Source organism: Plecotus auritus (assembly GCF_963455305.1).
Source record: "Plecotus auritus genome assembly, chromosome: 4".
Taxonomy (NCBI): Eukaryota; Metazoa; Chordata; class Mammalia; order Chiroptera; family Vespertilionidae; genus Plecotus; species Plecotus auritus.
In genome coordinates, this window is record NC_137775.1 from 22,903,963 (window position 1) to 22,923,084 (window position 19,122).

The 19,122-nt window shown below is 43.2% G+C and overlaps 1 protein-coding gene and 1 pseudogene across 2 annotated transcripts; one reads left to right on the forward strand and one right to left on the reverse strand.

Annotated features, from left to right (window-relative positions):
• Positions 1-1,752: 1,752 nt before the first annotated feature.
• On the forward strand, positions 1,753-2,739 carry LOC308247073 (trace amine-associated receptor 9-like; the record flags this gene model as incomplete). Its single annotated transcript, XM_080665590.1, is given in 2 exon segments — positions 1,753-1,794; positions 1,798-2,739. Coding segments are annotated over 2 exon segments (984 nt in total).
• Positions 2,740-17,606: 14,867 nt separating this feature from the next.
• LOC308247646 (trace amine-associated receptor 6-like) lies at positions 17,607-18,643 on the reverse strand (annotated as a pseudogene). The gene has a single exon. The product of its transcript is annotated as a trace amine-associated receptor 6-like (transcript).
• Positions 18,644-19,122: the final 479 nt, after the last annotated feature.

Below are 19,122 nucleotides of genomic sequence, written 5' to 3' on the forward strand. Positions count from 1 at the left end.
CACATGGGGGCAGGATCTTTGACCACATGGGGGCAGCCATCTTGTGTGTTGGAGTGATGGTCAATCTGCGTATTACTCTTTTATTAGAAAGGATAGAGGCCTGGGGCATGGGTGGGGGCCAGCTGGTTTGCCCTGAAGGGTGTCCCGGATCAGGGTGGGGGTTCCCTTGGGGTGTGGGGCGGCCTGGGCGAGGGGCCTGTGGTGGTTTGCAGGCCGGCCATGCCCCCTGGTGACCCAAGCAGAGGCCCTGGTATCTGGGGTTTATTTATCTTTTACAATTAAAACTTTGTAGCCTGGAGCTGAGCCAAGCCTTCTGCTTGCTCTGTGGCAGCAGCCATTTCTATTGGGATTTATGTATCTTCTATAATTGAAACTTTGTTGCCTTAAGTGGAGGCCTGGGCCGGCCAGGGTGTGCGGAAAGCTTGGCTTCCTCCATCGCCGGGGGCAACCCTAGCCTCCTGCTCTTTCCAGCTCCATCGCTGCCACCATTTCTGTTGGGATTTATTTATCTTCTATCATTGAAACTTTGTAGCCTTGAGTGGAGGCCTAGGCCGGCAAGGGCAGGTGGAAAGCTTGGCTTCCTCCATTGCCAGGGAAACCCAAGCCTTCCTCCTACTCTCTGTGGCCGTAGCCATCTTGGTTGGGTTTATTTGCATATTCGCTCCTGATTGGCTGGTGGGCGTGGCTTGTGGGCATAGCAGAGTGATGGTTAATTTGCATATTACTCTTTTATTAGATTGGATTGTTTGGGCTCTAGTTGCACCTTGGATGACTTAGCATAAATCCATTTCTTCCAGAGACATGACTAATCTACATACACACCTCCAGACCATCCCAGGTGCTGCCTACTCCTCTGTGAAAGGTTTCAAACCATACTGTTTTGCATTTAAAGGATGGGAAGGTGAGGGGCTAGGTGATTTGCTGTTTATTTTAATCAATCTTATTGATTTTAGATGTCTAAAACTGTCTATTAGCCCAGAAAATACTTACACACTGATTATATTAGTATCAATTTGATGAGATTAGTTCTCCAAATCATCTCAAGCTGTCTAAACCATGAATGGCTATAAAATTAAAAAAAACACAAACTCGGAATATAAGCAATGATAGAAATATATTCAGCAAATAAGTTTAGCAAGCTATTATAAGTAAATGTTTGCTCAGCCTTCACACTCTACTAGTATACGATAGGGATTTTTGATGTTACAATTTGAAGGAGATGCAATTTACTTCTTCTTGAAAAAAAAAAAAGCAACCAAAAAATGAAGAATAGTTTGTAATTATTGTGAAGTGGTTGCTCAGGGGAGATAACTTAGTAAATAAAACTCAGCTATTGGTCCCCTAATTATTTCTCAACTCAGGTGGTTATAGGTGAGATTTCAAAAGGTAAACACAATAAAGGGATTTTCTAATGATTAGCAAATTACATTCTATAAAATATATGATAATGTATAACATTGGACTAAGTATACTGCCAGCCAATTATTTAGTATTAAATGTGACTATAAGTTTAATGGCTTTCTGCAACAAGTTTCCACTCTAAATATATTAAAAATTTGGGAATATGTACTTTTTGGAAAGACTAAGAGGTTATAGTTAATATGCAAAAAAGAAAAAAAAAGGTAGGATAGTTCCAACTTTCATTTTAACTATATTTTTTTCTTTGCCAGAGTGTTTCAAGTTGTCATCTCCTTGTTTTAAATTGCTGAAACAGAGAATCTGAGAACTTTGAAATAACTCCAACGAGAAGGCATGGTGAACAATTTCTCCCAAGCTGAAGCAGTGGAACTCTGCTAGGAGCATGTGAACGGCTCCTGTGTTAAGACTCCTTACTCGCCAGGACCTCGAGCCATTCTGTACGCCTTCCTGGGTTTGGGGGCTGTGCTGGCCGTGTTTGGGAACTTACTGGTCATTACCGCTATCCTGCACTTCAAACAGCTGCACACACCTACCAACTTTCTGATTGCATCCCTGGCCTGTGCTGACTCCCTGGTGGGAGTGACGGTGATGCCCTTCAGCACGGTGAGGTCTGTGGAGAGCTGCTGGTACTTTGGGGAGAGTTACTGTAAATTTCATACATGTTTCGATACTTCCTTCTGTTTTGCGTATTTACTTCATGTATGCTGTATCTCTATTGACAGATATATCGCTGTTACTGATCCTCTGACTTATCCAACCAAGTTCACTGTCTCGGTGTCAGGAACATGCATTGTTCTCTCTTGGTTCTTTTCTGTCACCTATAGTTTTTCTGTTTTTTACACTGGGGCCAATGAAGAAGGAATTGAGGAACTAGTAGTTGCTCCAACCTGTATAGGAGGCGGTCAGGCTCCATTGAATCAAAATAGGGTTCTATTTTGTTTTCTTCTATTCTTTATACCCACCGTGGCCACGGTGATTATATACGGTAAGATATTTTTGGTGGCTAACCATCAGGCTAGGAAGATTGAGAGTACAGCCAGCCAAGCTCAGTCCCCCTCAGAGAGTGACGAGGAAAGCGTAGCTAAGAGAGAGAGAAAAGCCGCTGAAACGTTGGGTATTGCTATGGCAGCATTTCTTGTCTCCTGGCTGCCATACATCATTGATGCTGTGATTGACGCTGATAGGAATTTTATAACTCCTCCTTCTGTGTATGAGATTTTAGTGTGGTGTGTTCATTATAATTCAGCTATGAACCCCTTGATACATGCTTTCTTTTACCCATGGTTTCTGAAGGCAATAAAACTTATTGTAAGTGGCTAAGTCTTAAGGAGTGACTCATCAACAATTAACTCATTTTCTGAGGAAGCACATAGAGGTTAACAAGATTACTCCAGGGACTTCAAAATTAACTTGGAATTAAGGTCAAGTGCAAAGTTAAACACTTGAATCTAGAGCAGCAACTGTAATTATTTGCCAGGTAGGAGGATATTACATTTAACAAAGCCCTTGTTATCTTCAGGCATTTTCACATTAAATTTTAGAAATTTAGTGATGGGTGAATAAAATGTGCTGATTACTTCCCACTTAGTATTTGTTTATGTGTTTTTTTTTTAATTTCTATGGTAATTTCTAATGCCTTCTCACTTTCCTATTTGTTTTTCCAAATAATTGAAGCTTTGTAGTTTCTCCCACACTTAATACCAATGTTCAGTTTTCTAAAATACATAAAGGATAAAAAAGTCTCTGCCTAACTTGCAACTTAAATTCTTTGGGGACAAAAATCTTCTTTAAAGCATATTTTGTCTGAGAAACATGTATAAGATTATAAGTTCTTGAAACTTTTTAAAATCTAAAATGAGTTTATAAAACCTGAAATGTGGAACTTCCTAGTAACTGAAGATTATCTGGAAAAACTGAGACTCTTGTGTTTTCTGAATCCTGGCAATGCTTCTCTTCATTTTACAACATGTTCACAAAGATCATATATAGTGATTATATGATTATATGCTACACCTTATTTTGGAAGAACATAATTTATTATGGTCAAATAAGCTTGTGGACAAAAGGATGGTTTCTGTCATTTTTAAAAAGTAATTTGAAGTAAAATAATTTTACAAAAAAGCTAATTCAAATTCACATTATTTTTCGCTTTAGAGTTCTCTCTTTGTACCAGACACTGTATTTGGCATTGGAAGTATAAAACTGAGTGATCCAAACATAACCAAGGATTATTTAAAAAATAGCAAATACCCAAACTGGTATTATACATTCCATGGATAGCTTATTTTCTCATCTGAGAACATTTCTTAGTCACACACATCTTTTTTTTTTTTTTTTCAGGAGAAAAAAACACACAAAGATCTTTAAAGATTTCAGGTATTAGAAATAATCAGGTAGAACATTTAGTTCCGTTGAGGCATACTTGATATGCTATTAGAACAGAAAAAAAATGGGAACATTTTCCTGTTTTTTTCCTTCCCCTCATCAACGGCTTATAAAAACATCAGATGACTTCTCATTAAAATTACTTCTCGTGAAAATGGGTCTTTCGTCATTATTAAAATCATCTTTTTCACTCTCAAAAGTTTCTCAGTTTGGGCAATTCACTATACCGGAACAGTCAGTGTAAATAAGACCAACTAGCAGTTGGACTTGAGCCACGCAGCCTGTCTGAAACCTCCCTGTTGAACCTTGATCACTTTTCTGCCTCTTCTTTTCCAGCCCCAACGTCTGGCACTCTCCAGTACAGCTCTTCTCATGGCACGCGTCTTACCACCTGCTTCCCTTTTGCTGGTCACCGCCCTGCCTTCCCCTCCCAGGCACTCCTCTGGGTTTTAAACAGTGGTGGGGAAGGCTTCCTAGTAGTCACACACATCTTAATTAAAAATATATGTTGATATGTTGAGTGTTTTAGGATAGAGTAAAAATTTGAAAAATTAATAATACGTTATTTGCCTTCTCAAGTCTTTGACACAGCTTTAAATTTTTTAGGTAGTTAATTTTCACAGACTATTCTGTAACAAACTTGTTTTATGACATGAAAAGAAGAGGTAATTAAATAAGCAAAGTTACATAAACATTACATTATATATGTGTTATAAATGAACCACTTTGGAAATACTTTACATAAGATTAGGATTTTTTTTTTCATATTTTCCCATTAATACCTTTCAAATAGAGCTGACAGTATTTAGGGGGGGGGTGGGGAGATAAAGATACCTGTGCCAGGAATTGCTAAGAATAAAAAATACACTTTATATAGTACTAGAGGCCTGGTGCATGAATTTGTGCACCAGTGAGGTCCCTAAGCCTGGCCTGCAGGATCGGGCCAAAACTGGCTCTCTGACATCCCTCAAGGGGTCCTGGATTGCGAGAGGGCACAGGCCAGGCTGAGAGATCCTACTGTTTCATGATCAGGGTTGCGGGGGGACGCAGGATGTTGGCCAGGAGGGGAGGGACTGTGGGAGGGCTCCAGGGCATGTCCGGCCTGTCTTGCTCAGTCCCGATCAGCTGAACCCCAGCAGCAAGCTAACCTACCACTCAGAGCATCTGGCCTTTGGTGATCAGTGCACATCATAGCAAGTGGTTGAGTGGCCTTAGCATATCATTAGCTTTTATGGGTTGAACGAATGACCAGACAACCATGACACTTAGCATATTAGGCTTTTATTATATAGGATTGTCCTGAAGGAAAATAATTGTGTAGGTAATATGGACAGCACACTTTAAATTGCATTATTGAAGACTGATAAATGTCATAATTGATGTTTCTATCTCTTTTCCTCTCCCTTCCTCTCTTAAATCAATAAAAACATTTTTAAAAACAGAATAAGGAGTCAAAGGTGAGAGAATCAGAGCATGCAGGAAAGATGGTTTATTACAAAAAGCCATGGGACAGGAAATAAATCAAAATGAAAATTAGAAAGAATTATGAGAGGAATGATGACAAAGCAACAAAATAAACTGTAACAATTTAATAAAAATTGTGTTTCACAGGAGAGAAATATGATTTTGGCCATGACTGACTAGCTTGTATCAAACCACCCCTCCCACAGAGAACAATTGTAAGACGCAATTGAACACATGGGACAACTATTCGAAGCTTTGGAAAGCAACCAAGACAACTGGGGATAGATTGGACACAAGTATAGAGAGAAGGGGACCTGAGGTGAGCGGGCCTTCTCCAGCAGCTGGAAGGTCAATACAAGGCAAAGGGGGGCATCTCCAGTGCCTGCGCAGCCTCTCTGGACAGCACCCACTCTGAGGCCATTGCCCACATCTCGGCATAGGGTTTTTTTCAGTGTTTTAGAATATCAACCCAGAATATTGACCCAGAAAACAAGTGGTCACATTTTGAAGACCACTTCATCAAAAACAAATTTATTTTTTATCATGAAAGCTGAAATAGGGCAAGTTTAAGATTTAATTCAGAATTACTAAATGACTAAATAATTGGTTTTTTTTTTCTTTCTCAGAAATAAAGGAAATTTCCCAAAATGTATTGTAGGATAGTGAGAAGTATTCTTCAAATTATTCAGGAAAAGCATGAAGGAATGAGACTTTAGTCATTATATTCATCCTTCCCTGTAGTCTGATAAGGAAGCCTGGTTCATCAAATACAGAGTGGAACAAGTAGGTTTACAGTAGTTTATATGAAAAATAGTACAATAACTAATAAATAATAATAAAAGAATAAACTCTTTCATGTACTCACAACTGTAAACCTACTTTTGCCCAACCTGTATGTCACTAGATTTGGGGCAATTTGAGCTTGGTGCACCACAAACATAAAATGACTCTTCCATTTTATCTGCTTGTGCAGCCATACTTGCCCTATTGACTCTCCCTCTCAATCTTTTAAAACACGGTGGGCAGATGGCATAGCCCTCCACATACTTTCTGGGATTTAAAATCCCATACAAATGTCCATTCTAATTCAGATTAAAACTTTAAAATCACATCTAGTTTAGCACTCTTACATTTCCTATTCCAGTTAAGACTATCCAGGCCTACAGTGAGGAGGGTTATAAGTCTCCTTTTACAGTTTTTCTTCCAATCTCCATTCCTTCTTGTAACCCTACTTGCCCTGTACAGCAGAAATGGGATAAGGAAAATCTATAATAATAAAAGCATAATATGCTAATTAGACCAGACAGCCAAACAACCTTCTGGACGTCATTCCGGATGTCCTTCGGGATGAAGCCGTGGTGGTAGGGGCCAAGGCAGAGGTGGTTAGGAGCAATCAGGCAGGCAGGCAGGCAGAGTGATTAGGAGCGATAAGACAGGCAGGCGAGTGGTTAGGGGTGATGAGGCAGGCAGGCAGGCCAGCAGGTAGGAGCCAGCAGTCCCAGATTGCGAGAGGGATGTCCGACTGCTGGTTTAGGCCCAATCCTGGGATCAGGCCTAAGCAGGCAGTCGGACATCCCCTGAGGGGTCCTGGACTGCGAGAGGGTTCAGGCTGGGCTGAGGGACCCTCCCACCGTGCACGAATTTTGTGCACCAGGCCACTAGTCTATATATATATATAAAACCCTAATATGCAAATAGACTGAACAGTGGAATAACCGAACAACCAGTAGCTATGACATGCACTGACCACCAGGGGTGCGTATGGAACATGGCAGGCGTCGGTGGCAGGTGGCAGAGTGGAGAACATGGCAGGGGTCAGCCGTGGCAGGATGGTGGAGCAGGTGAGCGGGGTGTCAGACCAAGGCGGGGCAACATTTGCTATCATGGGGCGAGCCTCTGGTAGTTACTGAAAATTCTTTGCTCCCACGTGCCATGGTTCCGCCTGGTGCTTGCACCTGCTGCCGGCGCTGGCCTCACTTGCACCCGCTGCTGGAGCCACCGCTTGCACCCACTGCCAGCACCGGGTGCTGGCCCCTGAGGGCTTCTCCACCTCCCCTTACTCCTGATGGGTGATCGGGGCAGCAGCCGCCACTTGCACCCACAGTTTGCACTTGCTGCTGGGGCTGGCCCTTCTCATACCCACTGCTGGCACCATAAGCGCGTGGGAGTGGTGGCAGAGGGAGCAGCACTGGGCTGCCTGCAGAAAGGGAACCAAGGGCCGTGGTGGGCAGAGCCAGGCAGGGGCTCGGAGGATGGGCCGAGACCCGCCCCTGTGCCCACCGCAGCCTCGAGGCCGCAGTTCCTTTCAAGGTGCACGAATTTGTTCACTGGGCCCCTAGTATTTAACAGTGGGACAAAAGGTTTCTCATGCCTGGTAGTGGCACAGGCCTGATGGACAGTGCTCTGATGTGGCAGGTGCCCAAATGGAGGCTCTGTTATGAGGTACAGGTGTGACTCACACATGTGACTCATTTGGGGGACAGCCTGCCCACTGTCCAGTTTCCTCTTGTGGGTGAGCCACTCTAGTTGACTTCTCCGAAGTCTTCCTTAGAGTCTGGTTATGAGGGGAAACTGGATGTGCTTTTGCTCCTGGGGCCTCTGTCCACAGGACCACTCCATTGAAGAAGGTATTGGCAAGATAATTCAAGCTCGATTCCCTCTGTAGGTCTGCCCTTTGTTTATATTGAGCAGAGGCAAGTAGAATTGCAGAGAGATGGCTAGGAGGACATGGTCTAGCTGCCTCTACACTCTTCCTGATTTAAGGGGCAAAGACGTATGAGTTTCATGTGGGCTAATAGACACATGAAAGACAGTCAGCCTTAGCTCTTCTTGCATGTTTCCCATTTCAGGGTGCACCAGGTGTCGGTGGCACATCCCACAGGATATTGGAAAAGTCAAACCAGTACCATATTATTGGAAGACTCCCTACACAGAGGAAGGCCATGACCTCTGAGCAAAGGTTACAAGGAAGCCAAATTTTGTACATTGTTATGTTCCTTTTCTTCTACTGTGGAATAGAACAGAAAAGGAGGGTGAGATAAAGGATGAAAAATCAGACATGCCCCTTCCCTAAAACCAGGCTTTTTAAGCTTAGATCCCACTAGCACTGGGCACAGGGAAGACAGGGATACTCGATTAGGTATAGATTGTAGCTTTAAAGTGGAGCGTATTAGGATGAAGATCTTTAACACTCAGAGTGACTGGACAGCTATGAGGTCTGCCTGAAGGGATGGATGACAAAAGAAGATTTGCTATAGCACATTTGGAAGCTCTTGCTGGAGAAAAATTAATTTTGTGTTCTTTCTCACCCCAATAAGAGTATTCCATAAGCAGTTCACATATATTTCTAAAAAGTACTTGTTAAACACAAATGACTTATATAATAAATAAAATAACTGATTCAGTGATGCAATCACTTGGAGATTTGCTAAGACTGTTAATTAGATTGTGTGTTATCAATTCAGTTTCACACTGACCCTGCTCTCTGTTTGGTTACCTCTAGCCTCTAATCCTAACAGACAAGAGTACAAAACATTCCTCCCCACTTCCTCTCATTAACAAACTTCTGCGTTAGGGCACTAGAAAGACCACAGAGGTCATTAATGCATCTTTCTCCCACTTACATCATCGTAAGTTAGGACTGTCTCACACTTTCAGTCATTGGGGAGATGATTTATTTAATGGACAGTTATTTTAGAAGCGTTTTAGAAAAGTTTCAAACCTGCAACCTGAAGGTCAAGTGGAGATCTGAGACTGAAACTTTAAATAATGCTAGATAACCAAAGTTTGCCTCCAAATCCCGCCCTTGGTGTTAGAAAAATAACCCCTAAGAAACATGATTACTATGTAAATTTGATCTTTATTTGATGCAAATCCATTTATTCAAGATGGTATTATGAGCAAGATAGGAAGAGTTACATATGTGCAAGAATTTTACAGGACTTAAAGAGAACCTCCAACTTACATACCATCTCAGCATGGGGCTAAGTGTTCTTTATTGACTAATCTCAAACGTGAAAATACAAAATAACTGAGATTTCGCTAATAAGTTTGAATGCTGTAGCAAAAAAGTGAAAAAATTCAGGGCCACCCTTTTCATACTATAGATCTGATATTCCTTTCTCTATGTGGTTGATTTATTGGACATCTGCTTCCGTGGGATCATGTCAGGTTTATTACCATTTATTACTATTTCACTGTCTCTAATGTTTGGAGTTGACCAGATGCTGCCCTGGTTTGTTTTGAGGGCATAAAAGCCCTACCTACTGAAAATATCACCTTTGCTATTAAAAATACTAATGGGTCAGGACAGTGGTTCCTAGACATTTGGGTTTCAGAAAAAATAAAATTGGTTAAAAATTTGGTGAACAAACAGAGAGTAATAAAATTTTAAATTTATCAGCTAAGGACATTAAACTTTGAAGCACCACCAGTAACAACAATTGCATATCCTTTACCAAAATTTTTTAAAGGAAGTTTTAATAACTAATTGTGGGAAAGGCATTATTTAACAATAATGCCTAACAATGCTTGCTCCATAACATTCCATTACATGGGTGAAACCTAATTTAACTTAACCCACACTGATTGAAGCTTTTTCCAGTTAATAATTAAAAGTTATACAATGAATATCCTGGTCATGTTTGCTTCCTTGCCTGGTTCTTTTCTTAGGATTACTTGCTAGAAATAGAAGTACAGAATCAAGTGACATGTGTGATTTAAATTGTTATATAACTATTTTAATTTACCTCAGAAAGAAACTAAATTATGTTTGTCCTAGATGTATATGAGCATGTTCAACTCTCATAAGAGCCCTCAATTTCCTGCACTCTAATTAGCATAAGGTATTATTGATCCTTTTAATATTTGCAATGAAACATATAAAGCTCTATCATATTTTAAATTACTTGTACAACTTGCATTTTGATGTGTTTATTAGCTATTTGTATGTTTGTTCTGTAAAATTGCCTGCTCATTTGTTAGTGGAATGATTGCTTCTATCTTACTATTTTATAAAAAGCTTTTAGATTTTTAAATCTATGAGCCCGTTCCTCATCATGTATACTGCCAATAGTTTTTCCCACGTTTGTCTTTTTTCCCTTAACCTAGCTTTGTTTTCATTTTAGTTTTATAAAATTTAAGTGGAGTACATGTATCAATATGAGTTTTCTGTAATGATTTCACCAGTAAAAACTTATAAAAACTACACTTTCTCTAATTTTTTAACTTCTGGAAGAAATCAGCTTTGCTTTTGTGAAATATATGAAGCAATATGATTAACAATGTTTTTTTCAAAAAGTTATATGCCATCTTAATATTTCTTGGATAGTCCATTATTTTCCCATAACTTACAATACACTTTTTAAAAAATTATGGACAATGTATAAACTTTGGATAGTATTTACAGGAAAAAAAAAATGACAGAAAGTTGCCCTCCATTATGACTGGAAGGTAAAACAACACACACAACTCATGGGATGAGAAAATTTTCACATAAAATGACAATTATTATTGCAGAAATTGTACCATTTGCCCATGGTTATTTCCACAATTACAAAATACCCCCAAAATATAAAATAAGTCTTGTCCCGAGTCAAAATGGCTAATGTACGTGGATGACTCAGAGGCCTATAGGAGCTCCAAAAACATGGGCCCCAGAAACAAGCTGCTCAAAATGAAAGCAAAGTTAAGCAAATCCAGAGAAAGCCAGGGGATATAAGACTCTGGGAATACAAAATCGGGAAAGCTTTGAAAATGACAGAAAGGTAAGGTTGGTAGGTGAGGTAAGAAAGGTACAGGAGGCCTGAAAGAGGAAAATAATTAACTGACAGAGTGCACAGATTTGAAGAAACCAGAAAATAGAAACTTCATGTCCACCGCTATTTAGTAAACATGTTTCTATCAAATGTTTAAAGATGATCACTTCATCAAAAAAGTAAAAGCAGCACATGCCTGAGTTGCAGGCTCGATCCCCAGTGTGGGGAGTGCAGGAGGCAGCAGATCAATGATTCTCTCTCATCATTGATGTTTCTAACTCTCTCTCCTTCTCCCTTTCTCTCTGAAATCAATAAAAAAAATACATTTTTAAAAAGTGAAAGCACAAAAGTTATGCTGTTAGAATTGAAGTTCTATTTCTAGTCCCCAATTTAATGAATTATTGCCATACACTTTATTTCAGGTCATAATTATTGGGAAATTTCTAATAGGTTGCCAGATCAATTTCAAATTTTTTAAATCATTAATTTGAAATTTAGGCTTATTTAGAAATTAAATTTATAGTTGATGAACTGCCTTTTATTACTTAACCACTTATAAGTTTTATTGCTCTTCTAAACCAATAGTAAAAGAAATCATAGGTCAAAGGACTTAGGGTAGAGTTATAATTACTAAACCAGCAAAATGTCTCATAAACATATGAAGGTGTTATAAAACTCAAGGATGAATTAATGAATGAGTCAATATGGTAACCATGAGATCAAATCACTACCTGTAATACTCAGGCTGTTAGCTGCTTTTCTCTCTCTCTTAGCCACTCTGGTTTGTAAGCCCATGATACTGCTGCTACAGGCAGTCCTTGGGTTACGTCGGACTCCACGAACGTCATTTCGTGGTTACGGCGCCATCTCCTATTTATTTATTAAAAAAAAAAGTTCCGTCATTTCGACGTATGTACATATGTGCTTTATGTTTTTTATTATTTACTATATTTACCACAAGTAAAGATCAGGAATTGTTATCTTTCCTTTAAATATTGTTTACTGTTTCACTTCATCACAGTAGGTCCTCAGGTTACATCAGCGATCTGTTCCTACGGCGCAACGTACAATTTTCGTCATAAGTCGGAACCCACCTACATAAGCACCTACGTCACTCACATGGAGCACATACACAGTAGTAATGAAGTGAAACAGTAAAAAAAAGTTAAAGGAAAGATAAAATTCCTGACCTTTACTTGTAAATACAGAATATAATAAAAAACATATGTACATACGCTGAAATGACGGAACTATTTTTTTTTATAAGTAAACTAGAGGCCCAGAGCGCCATTGAAATCACGTGAGGAGGCACCCTGCCTCCCGCCGTGCGAGGAGGCAGCCCGCAGGCCACCGCGGGAGTCAGGCCTGACTTGTGCCCCAGGCACCCCCTGCACCTCTGCCTGTGTTTGCTCCGGGGCTGCCTGAGCCTGCACGGTGGCTCGGCCAGCCCCAGGCCCCCTTGGACCCCCTGCCTGTGTCCGCTCCAGGCCACCAGAGCCGCCGCGCCGGCTTGGGCAGGCCCCTTGTCTCTGTCTCTGTCTCCGCTCTGGGCCACACCTGCACGCAAAACCTCCTCCTGTCTGGTCGTGACCCGTTATGATGTCCCGGCCTAATTTGTATATTACCTCTTTATATATATATATACACACACACACACACACACACACACACACACACACACACACACAGGCTAGAGGTCCAGTGCATGAAATTTGTGCACGGGGGGCGGGGGGGGGGAGGTGGGGGGTCCCTCAGCCCAGCCTGCACCCTCTTCAATCCAGGACCCCTTGGGGGATGTTTGACTGCCCCCGTGGGATCGGGCCCAAACCAGCAGTCGGACATCCCTCTCGCAATCTGGGACTGCTGGCTCCTAACTGCTCACCTGCCTGCCAGCCTGATTGGCCCTAACTGCCCTCCCCTGCCAGCCTGGTTGCCTCTAACTGCCGCTGCCTTGGCCCTCACCACCGTGGCTTTGTGCAAAAGGACATCGTATGGATGTCTGGAAGACATCCGATCTAATTAGCTTATTACCCTTTTATTAGTATAGATTATACAACATAAGCTTTAAGGTAGAATTGCATTAGTAGAAATGAAGAGACATTTCATTAAAAATGTATATTGGTTTGATATGATTCAAATCCACTTGTTTATGACAAAAATCAAGTCTTTAAGAATAGGATTGCTTGTCCTAGCTAGTTTGGTTCAGTGGCTAGAGCTTCAGCCTGAGGACTGAAGGGTCTAGGTTTGATTCTGGTCAAGGGAACATGTCTGGGTTGTGGGCTCGATCCCCAGTAGGGTGCATGCAGGAGGCAGCCGATCAATGATTCTCTCTCATCATTGATGTTTCTATCTCTCTCCCTCTCCCTTCCTCTATAAAATCAATAAAAATCTATTTTAAAAAATAAAAGAATAAGATTGCTTTGCTATCAAAGCCAAGTAAGGTGTGTCATTCATTGTCCCTGATGAAGTCTGAGCAGCTCAGTTGCTAAGCGACTTCACTGGGTTCTTATCAAATAAAATTTGTGGAGAAGCAACTAAACCCACCATGCATTTAGGCTATAAAGACCGAAAGTTGGGGAGGACAGAGTGTTTCTGGGGTAGGAGACAGTGAGGGTCAGCGGCTGGGAGGCAGGGAAGACACGGGAATGCCCAGTGCCTGGAAGTACCAGAGGGTCTGGGATATGCAAATCTGCTGGGGGCGGGGTCAGGGCTTGCGCTTAGAGAGGTCAGGTCCGGAGGGAGGGCAGGGGTGCGGTTCCAGGGAATCCCCTTTCTGGGAGGCTCCTCCTCCTCCCCTTTAACCCCCTAACCTGTCCATTTGGATAAAGTGGGTGGGAAGCAGGTAGGCAATGCCTGGGCGGGATGCCCCTCAGTCCCTTATCTCTCTGGGGCAGGGAAGGGTGTTTGTATTGGTTTATTTGATTCTTCTTACACGTTGAAGGGGGTGGCAGGGGAGTGTCTGCCAGACATGGTTTCCTTCTGCTTACTCGCCAGAGCTGCCCCCCGCGTGATGCTTTTTCCCTTCCTTCCCCGTTGCCCCAAGCTAACGCGCATGAGATCGCCAGGGACAAAACTGGGGCCCGTTGTATTGCGTGGAGATTGCATTCCACAGGAACCTGCCTGATCCAGGGAGGGTTGGCGTCATTCACTGCTGGAAAGGCTTGATTTAAACCAAGCCTCCGCTTGCCGCCTCTCAGATAGGCACAGGCTGAGCCTTTTGCAGAGGGTTTATCATCCCTTCTGGCTGTTTCCTTGGAAACCACAAACTCAAGATAGCAGAGCTGGGCCGCATGCTTCTCATCTCCGGCTCTCCTCAGTCAGCTGCTGAATTTACTTGAAGGATGTAGAATAATTTGTAAATGATACTAAAGTGTGTACAATTAGGTCAAAGCATTATGCAATTGTTTCCTATTAATTTGTACGATTGAGGGTCCTGGGTGTTTGAGGTGTCAGCTCTCACAGAGCACAGTGATTTTAACTATTGAATGTAACCAAAGTCTCCAGTGACTCTTTCAGCCGGGCGGCCTCCGGGCTGGACTCAGTGTGCCTGCTCACACCTCCGCTGGTGGCCACTGCCACTGGGGGCCGCTCCCAGGCCAGGTGACGCGGCCTGCCTGCTCAAGACACCTGGCCGGGTGGCCTCTGGGCTGGGCAGCCCCCCCGCCGGTGGCCACTTCCACCAGGGACCTCTCCTGGGACGTGCCTGACCGGTCCTGACTGATTGGAAGTGATGAATTAACATATCTGGGCTAATTAGCATGTCCCTCTTTTATTATATAGGATGGGAGATGGTGACTTAATCAGAAAACGACTTACATCGAGTCTGACGGAACCCGAGGACTGGCTGTACTGGGTTCCAGGACTGGGCCCCGGTATGACCTGTGCCTTGGCATGAAGACCTGGAATCCAGATGTAGGAATGATGGTCGGATGGAGGTCTCGGTTCTGGGAAGGAGGTCTGGCCACTGGAGGGTGGTCTTGGGCCCAGGTGGAGGTCTGGGTCAGGGGCAGGACCACTGGATCATGGAATGGTGGTCTGGACTACTGTGAATGTCTGGACTCCTATAAAGGACTGGATTCTGGGTTCGAGGACTGGACTCCGAGATGGCCTTCTGTGCCCTAGCATGAACACCAGGAACCCGGATGTAGGTCTGATGCCCAGATGGAGGTCTGAGTCCTGGGGAGGAGGTCTGGCCACTGGAGGGCAGTCTTGGGCCCGGGTGGAGGTCTGGGTCAGGGGCTGGACCTCTGGGTCATGGAATGGTGGAATGGACTGCTATGGAAGTCTGGACTCCGATAAAGGACTGGATAATGGGTTTGAGTCTGGGACCCGGGATGGCCTTCTGTGCCCTGGCATGAAGATCTGGAACCTGGATGTAGGTCTGACCCCCAGATGGAAGTCTGGGTTCTGGGAGGGCGGTCAGCACTGAAGGGGGGGTCTGGGCCCTGGGAGGAGGTGTGGCTCGTGGGCTGGACCTCTGCATCATGGAATGGTGATCTGAACTAAGGATGTAGGTCTGTGCACCCAATACCGGACAGTATTCTTGGTTCGAGGACTGGGCCTGGGGATGGCCTTCTAGGCACTGGCATGCAGGTCTGGGACCCGGATGTAGTTCTGAGCTCGGGATGGAGGTCTGGTCCTGTGCCGGAGGTCTGGGCTCCAGAGGCTGGACCACAGGGTCATGGAATGGTGGTCTAAACTACTGTGGAGTTCTGGACCCTTAAAAAGGACTGGATACTGGGATGGAGGTATGGGCTCTGTCATGAAGGTCAGGGACCCAGATGTAGGTCTGAGCCCCAGATGGAGGTCTGGGTACTGGGACGGAGATCTGTCCACTAGAGGGCGGTTTTGGGACCAGGGTGGAGGTCAGGGTCAGAGGCTGGACCTGTGGGTTATGGAGTGATGGTCTGGACTACTGTGGATGTGTGGACTCTGATAAAGAACTGGATACTGCATTCTAGGACTGGGCCCTGGATGGTCTTCTGTGCCCTGGCTTAAAGGTCGAAGACCCGGATGTAGGTTTGATGGCCTGATGGAAGTCTGGCTCCTGGGAAGGATGTCTGGCCACTGGAGGGTGGCTTGGGACCGGGATGGAGGTCTGGGTCAGTGGCAGGACCACTAGATCATGGAATGATGGTCTGGACTGCTGTGGATGTCTGGACCCCTATAAAGGACTGGATACTGGGTTTGAGGACTGGGCCCTGGCATGGAGGTCAGGTACCCGGATGTAGGTATGAGCCCTGGATGGGGGTCTGGGTCCTGGGAGGCGTGTCTGGGCCCTGGGTGGAGGTCTGGCTCCTGGGTGGACCTCTGGGTCATGGAATGGTGGTCTGGACTACTATGGAAATCTGGACTGCGATAAAGGACTGGATACAGTAGGATCTCTGGTTACATTGGAGACCCGTCCCTACGGCGCGAGGTAACGCGATTTTCGTCATAAGTCGGAACCCATCTATATAAGCACCTACGTCACTCACATGGAGCACATACACAGCAGTAATGAAGTGAAACAGTAAAAAAAAATTAAAAGAAAGATAACAATTCCTGACCTTTACTTGTGGTAAATATAGTAAATAATAAAAAAACTTAAAGCACATATGTACATATGTCGGAAATGATGGAACTTTTTTTTTATATAAATAAATGGGAGATGGCGACGTAACCACGAAACAACATGTCGAGTCCGTTGTAACCGGAGGACTGCCTGTACTGCTGTGTATGTGCTTCATGTGAGTGATGTAGGTGCTTATGTAGGTGGGTTCCGACTTACTGCGACAATTGCGTTAAGTCGCGCTGTAGGATCGGATCTTCTACATAACCTGAGAACCTACTGTACTTGCTACTAATAGTTTTGACCTTTTTAGTCTGTTTACTAGGCCCAAGAAAGAATATTTCTATGCAGAATTATCCTAACAAAGATAGATGTGAAAATAATAGAAATTCTATCAATATCCAATTTGATTTATAACATGCTGACACCACCTATGGAACAGAGGGCACTTACTAATTCCTCCATTCCCTGCTCGTGGGCACCTGTGTAGAACATGGTCCCATCAAATGCAAGGGACAGGATCCAGGAGATGCAAATTCCTGACACAGACCCCATGCAAACATTAAGCATAATAGATTTAACTGCTACCCAAATGTTTCCCTTGGGAGAAGAATAAGAAAGAAAAAACACACCAAAAAAACAGCCCATAAAAGCCAATTACAATACAGTTTTGACAAGTTGGGAGTGAGTAGAAAACTAAGAAAAGAAGAGAAGAAATCAAAGAAAACACAATATTTTCAGGTGACAAAGGGAAGAGGTCAATGTAATAAAGGAGAAAAGGGAGTGTCTGCAGACAGTGGGTATGGTGAACTCTGAAGCAGTTAACAAATAGGGATTTAACATTTATTAGTCAGGTAAATAAGTTTGGAGAAGTGACAGGGAAATATATCTCCTAATATAACTGAAAAACATTGATTTACACTGTGAACTTTGAAAGGTAACTTTTTTTCATTAATAGTCCTCATTGACTTTTAAAAACTCATTTCACTCGGCAAATGTAATGATATCTTTAACTTTCGCAACCTAAATGCTTACATTTGTTCAGAGAACAAATCCATAGTTGCTGAACTATCCTTGAAAAGCCCTCCACTCACAATAAATGTTATGGCTTTCCTAAACCTAGGATAACATAAAGCATAAATCAAAGTGTTCGTGGCTGAGTTATAATAAGCACACCAACAGCAAATCTCATAAATGTAGGCAGGGCTTTGAAGCCCAGGAAGACATCCATCAGTGAGTCAATGCTGTACCGTAACCGTGAAATTGTAAATGCTAGCTCGTTGATACTCGGGTCTTAGCTGCTTTTCTCTCTCTCGGCCACTCTGGATTTATAAGTGTCTGCTGATGGTGAATCTGTTTGGCCACCAGTATTTTCCATCTTTTTAGCTTGTTGTCTAGCCACAAGAAAAATATTACTATAAAGAATTATCATAACAAGGGTAGGTATAAAGGAGAGAAAAATCGATCAACACCCAGTTTTGATTTACAACTGTCTGACAACCTCCGATACAGCTGAGGGCACTAGATGGTTCCTCCGGCCCATCGTCGCTGGCACCTGTGGAGAACACGGCACAGCTGTATGCAATGGGCAGGATCCAGAAGAGCCCAACGCAGATTCCTGACATGGACCCTGTGAACTTGAGAGGATAGGCCAGAGGGTCAGTAACAGCGCTGTCCCTGTCCATGGAGATGAAGCACACGTGGAAGAGAGAAGGGTAACAAAAGGCCACACAGCAGCACGTGTGGAAAGTACAGCAGCTCGGCCCGGAGTACCAGCAGCTCTCCACGGACCTGACCGTGCTGAAGGGCATCACCGTCACCCCCACCACAAAGTCAGCACAGGCCAGAGAGGCGATGGAAAAGTGGTGGGAGAGTGCAGCTGCTTGAAATGAAGGATGGAAATCATCACCAGGAGGTTTCCAGACACGACCAGCAGGGCCCCAAAGCCAAACAGTGAGTAGAGAACCAGGCGGCGTCCTGGCTGGCAGGGAGTTTTCACACGGGAGCTGGTGACTCACGTTCAGGTAGCAGAGCTGCACAGCTGGGGAGGGGGCAAGTTGTCGCTCATTATGCTGCTGTGAACACCATGTCAACATCTGGAGAAGTTCCACCCCTTTGTCAGTCACATAAATAGAGCAGATTTGCATTTCCTAAAGGGGGAGAAAAGGTGTGTGTGTGTTTTTTTTAACTGATTACCTTTGCTGTCGTTACCAAATATTATCTCCATGACCTGTCACAAATCCATATTAAGTTTTAATCTCTGAGTCTATGTAATCACTATATATTCCATTTAAATACTCAACAAATGTTAGCTATTATTAATGATTACCATTATTCTTCTAATACTTTAGAATATAATTGGAAACAGTTTTCTAAATCCAGTAAGAATTTTAACCTCAACTAAATCTGTTGCAAATTTGCTTTTGCCACAAGTTCTTGCCTTGGAGTTTATCAAATGTCTTTTATTTCCTCGTCCTGATATAGAGAATATTCCTTTTTGTCAAAGTTAGTGAGATGTGTGTGATTTGTTCTTTATTAGTTGCCTTT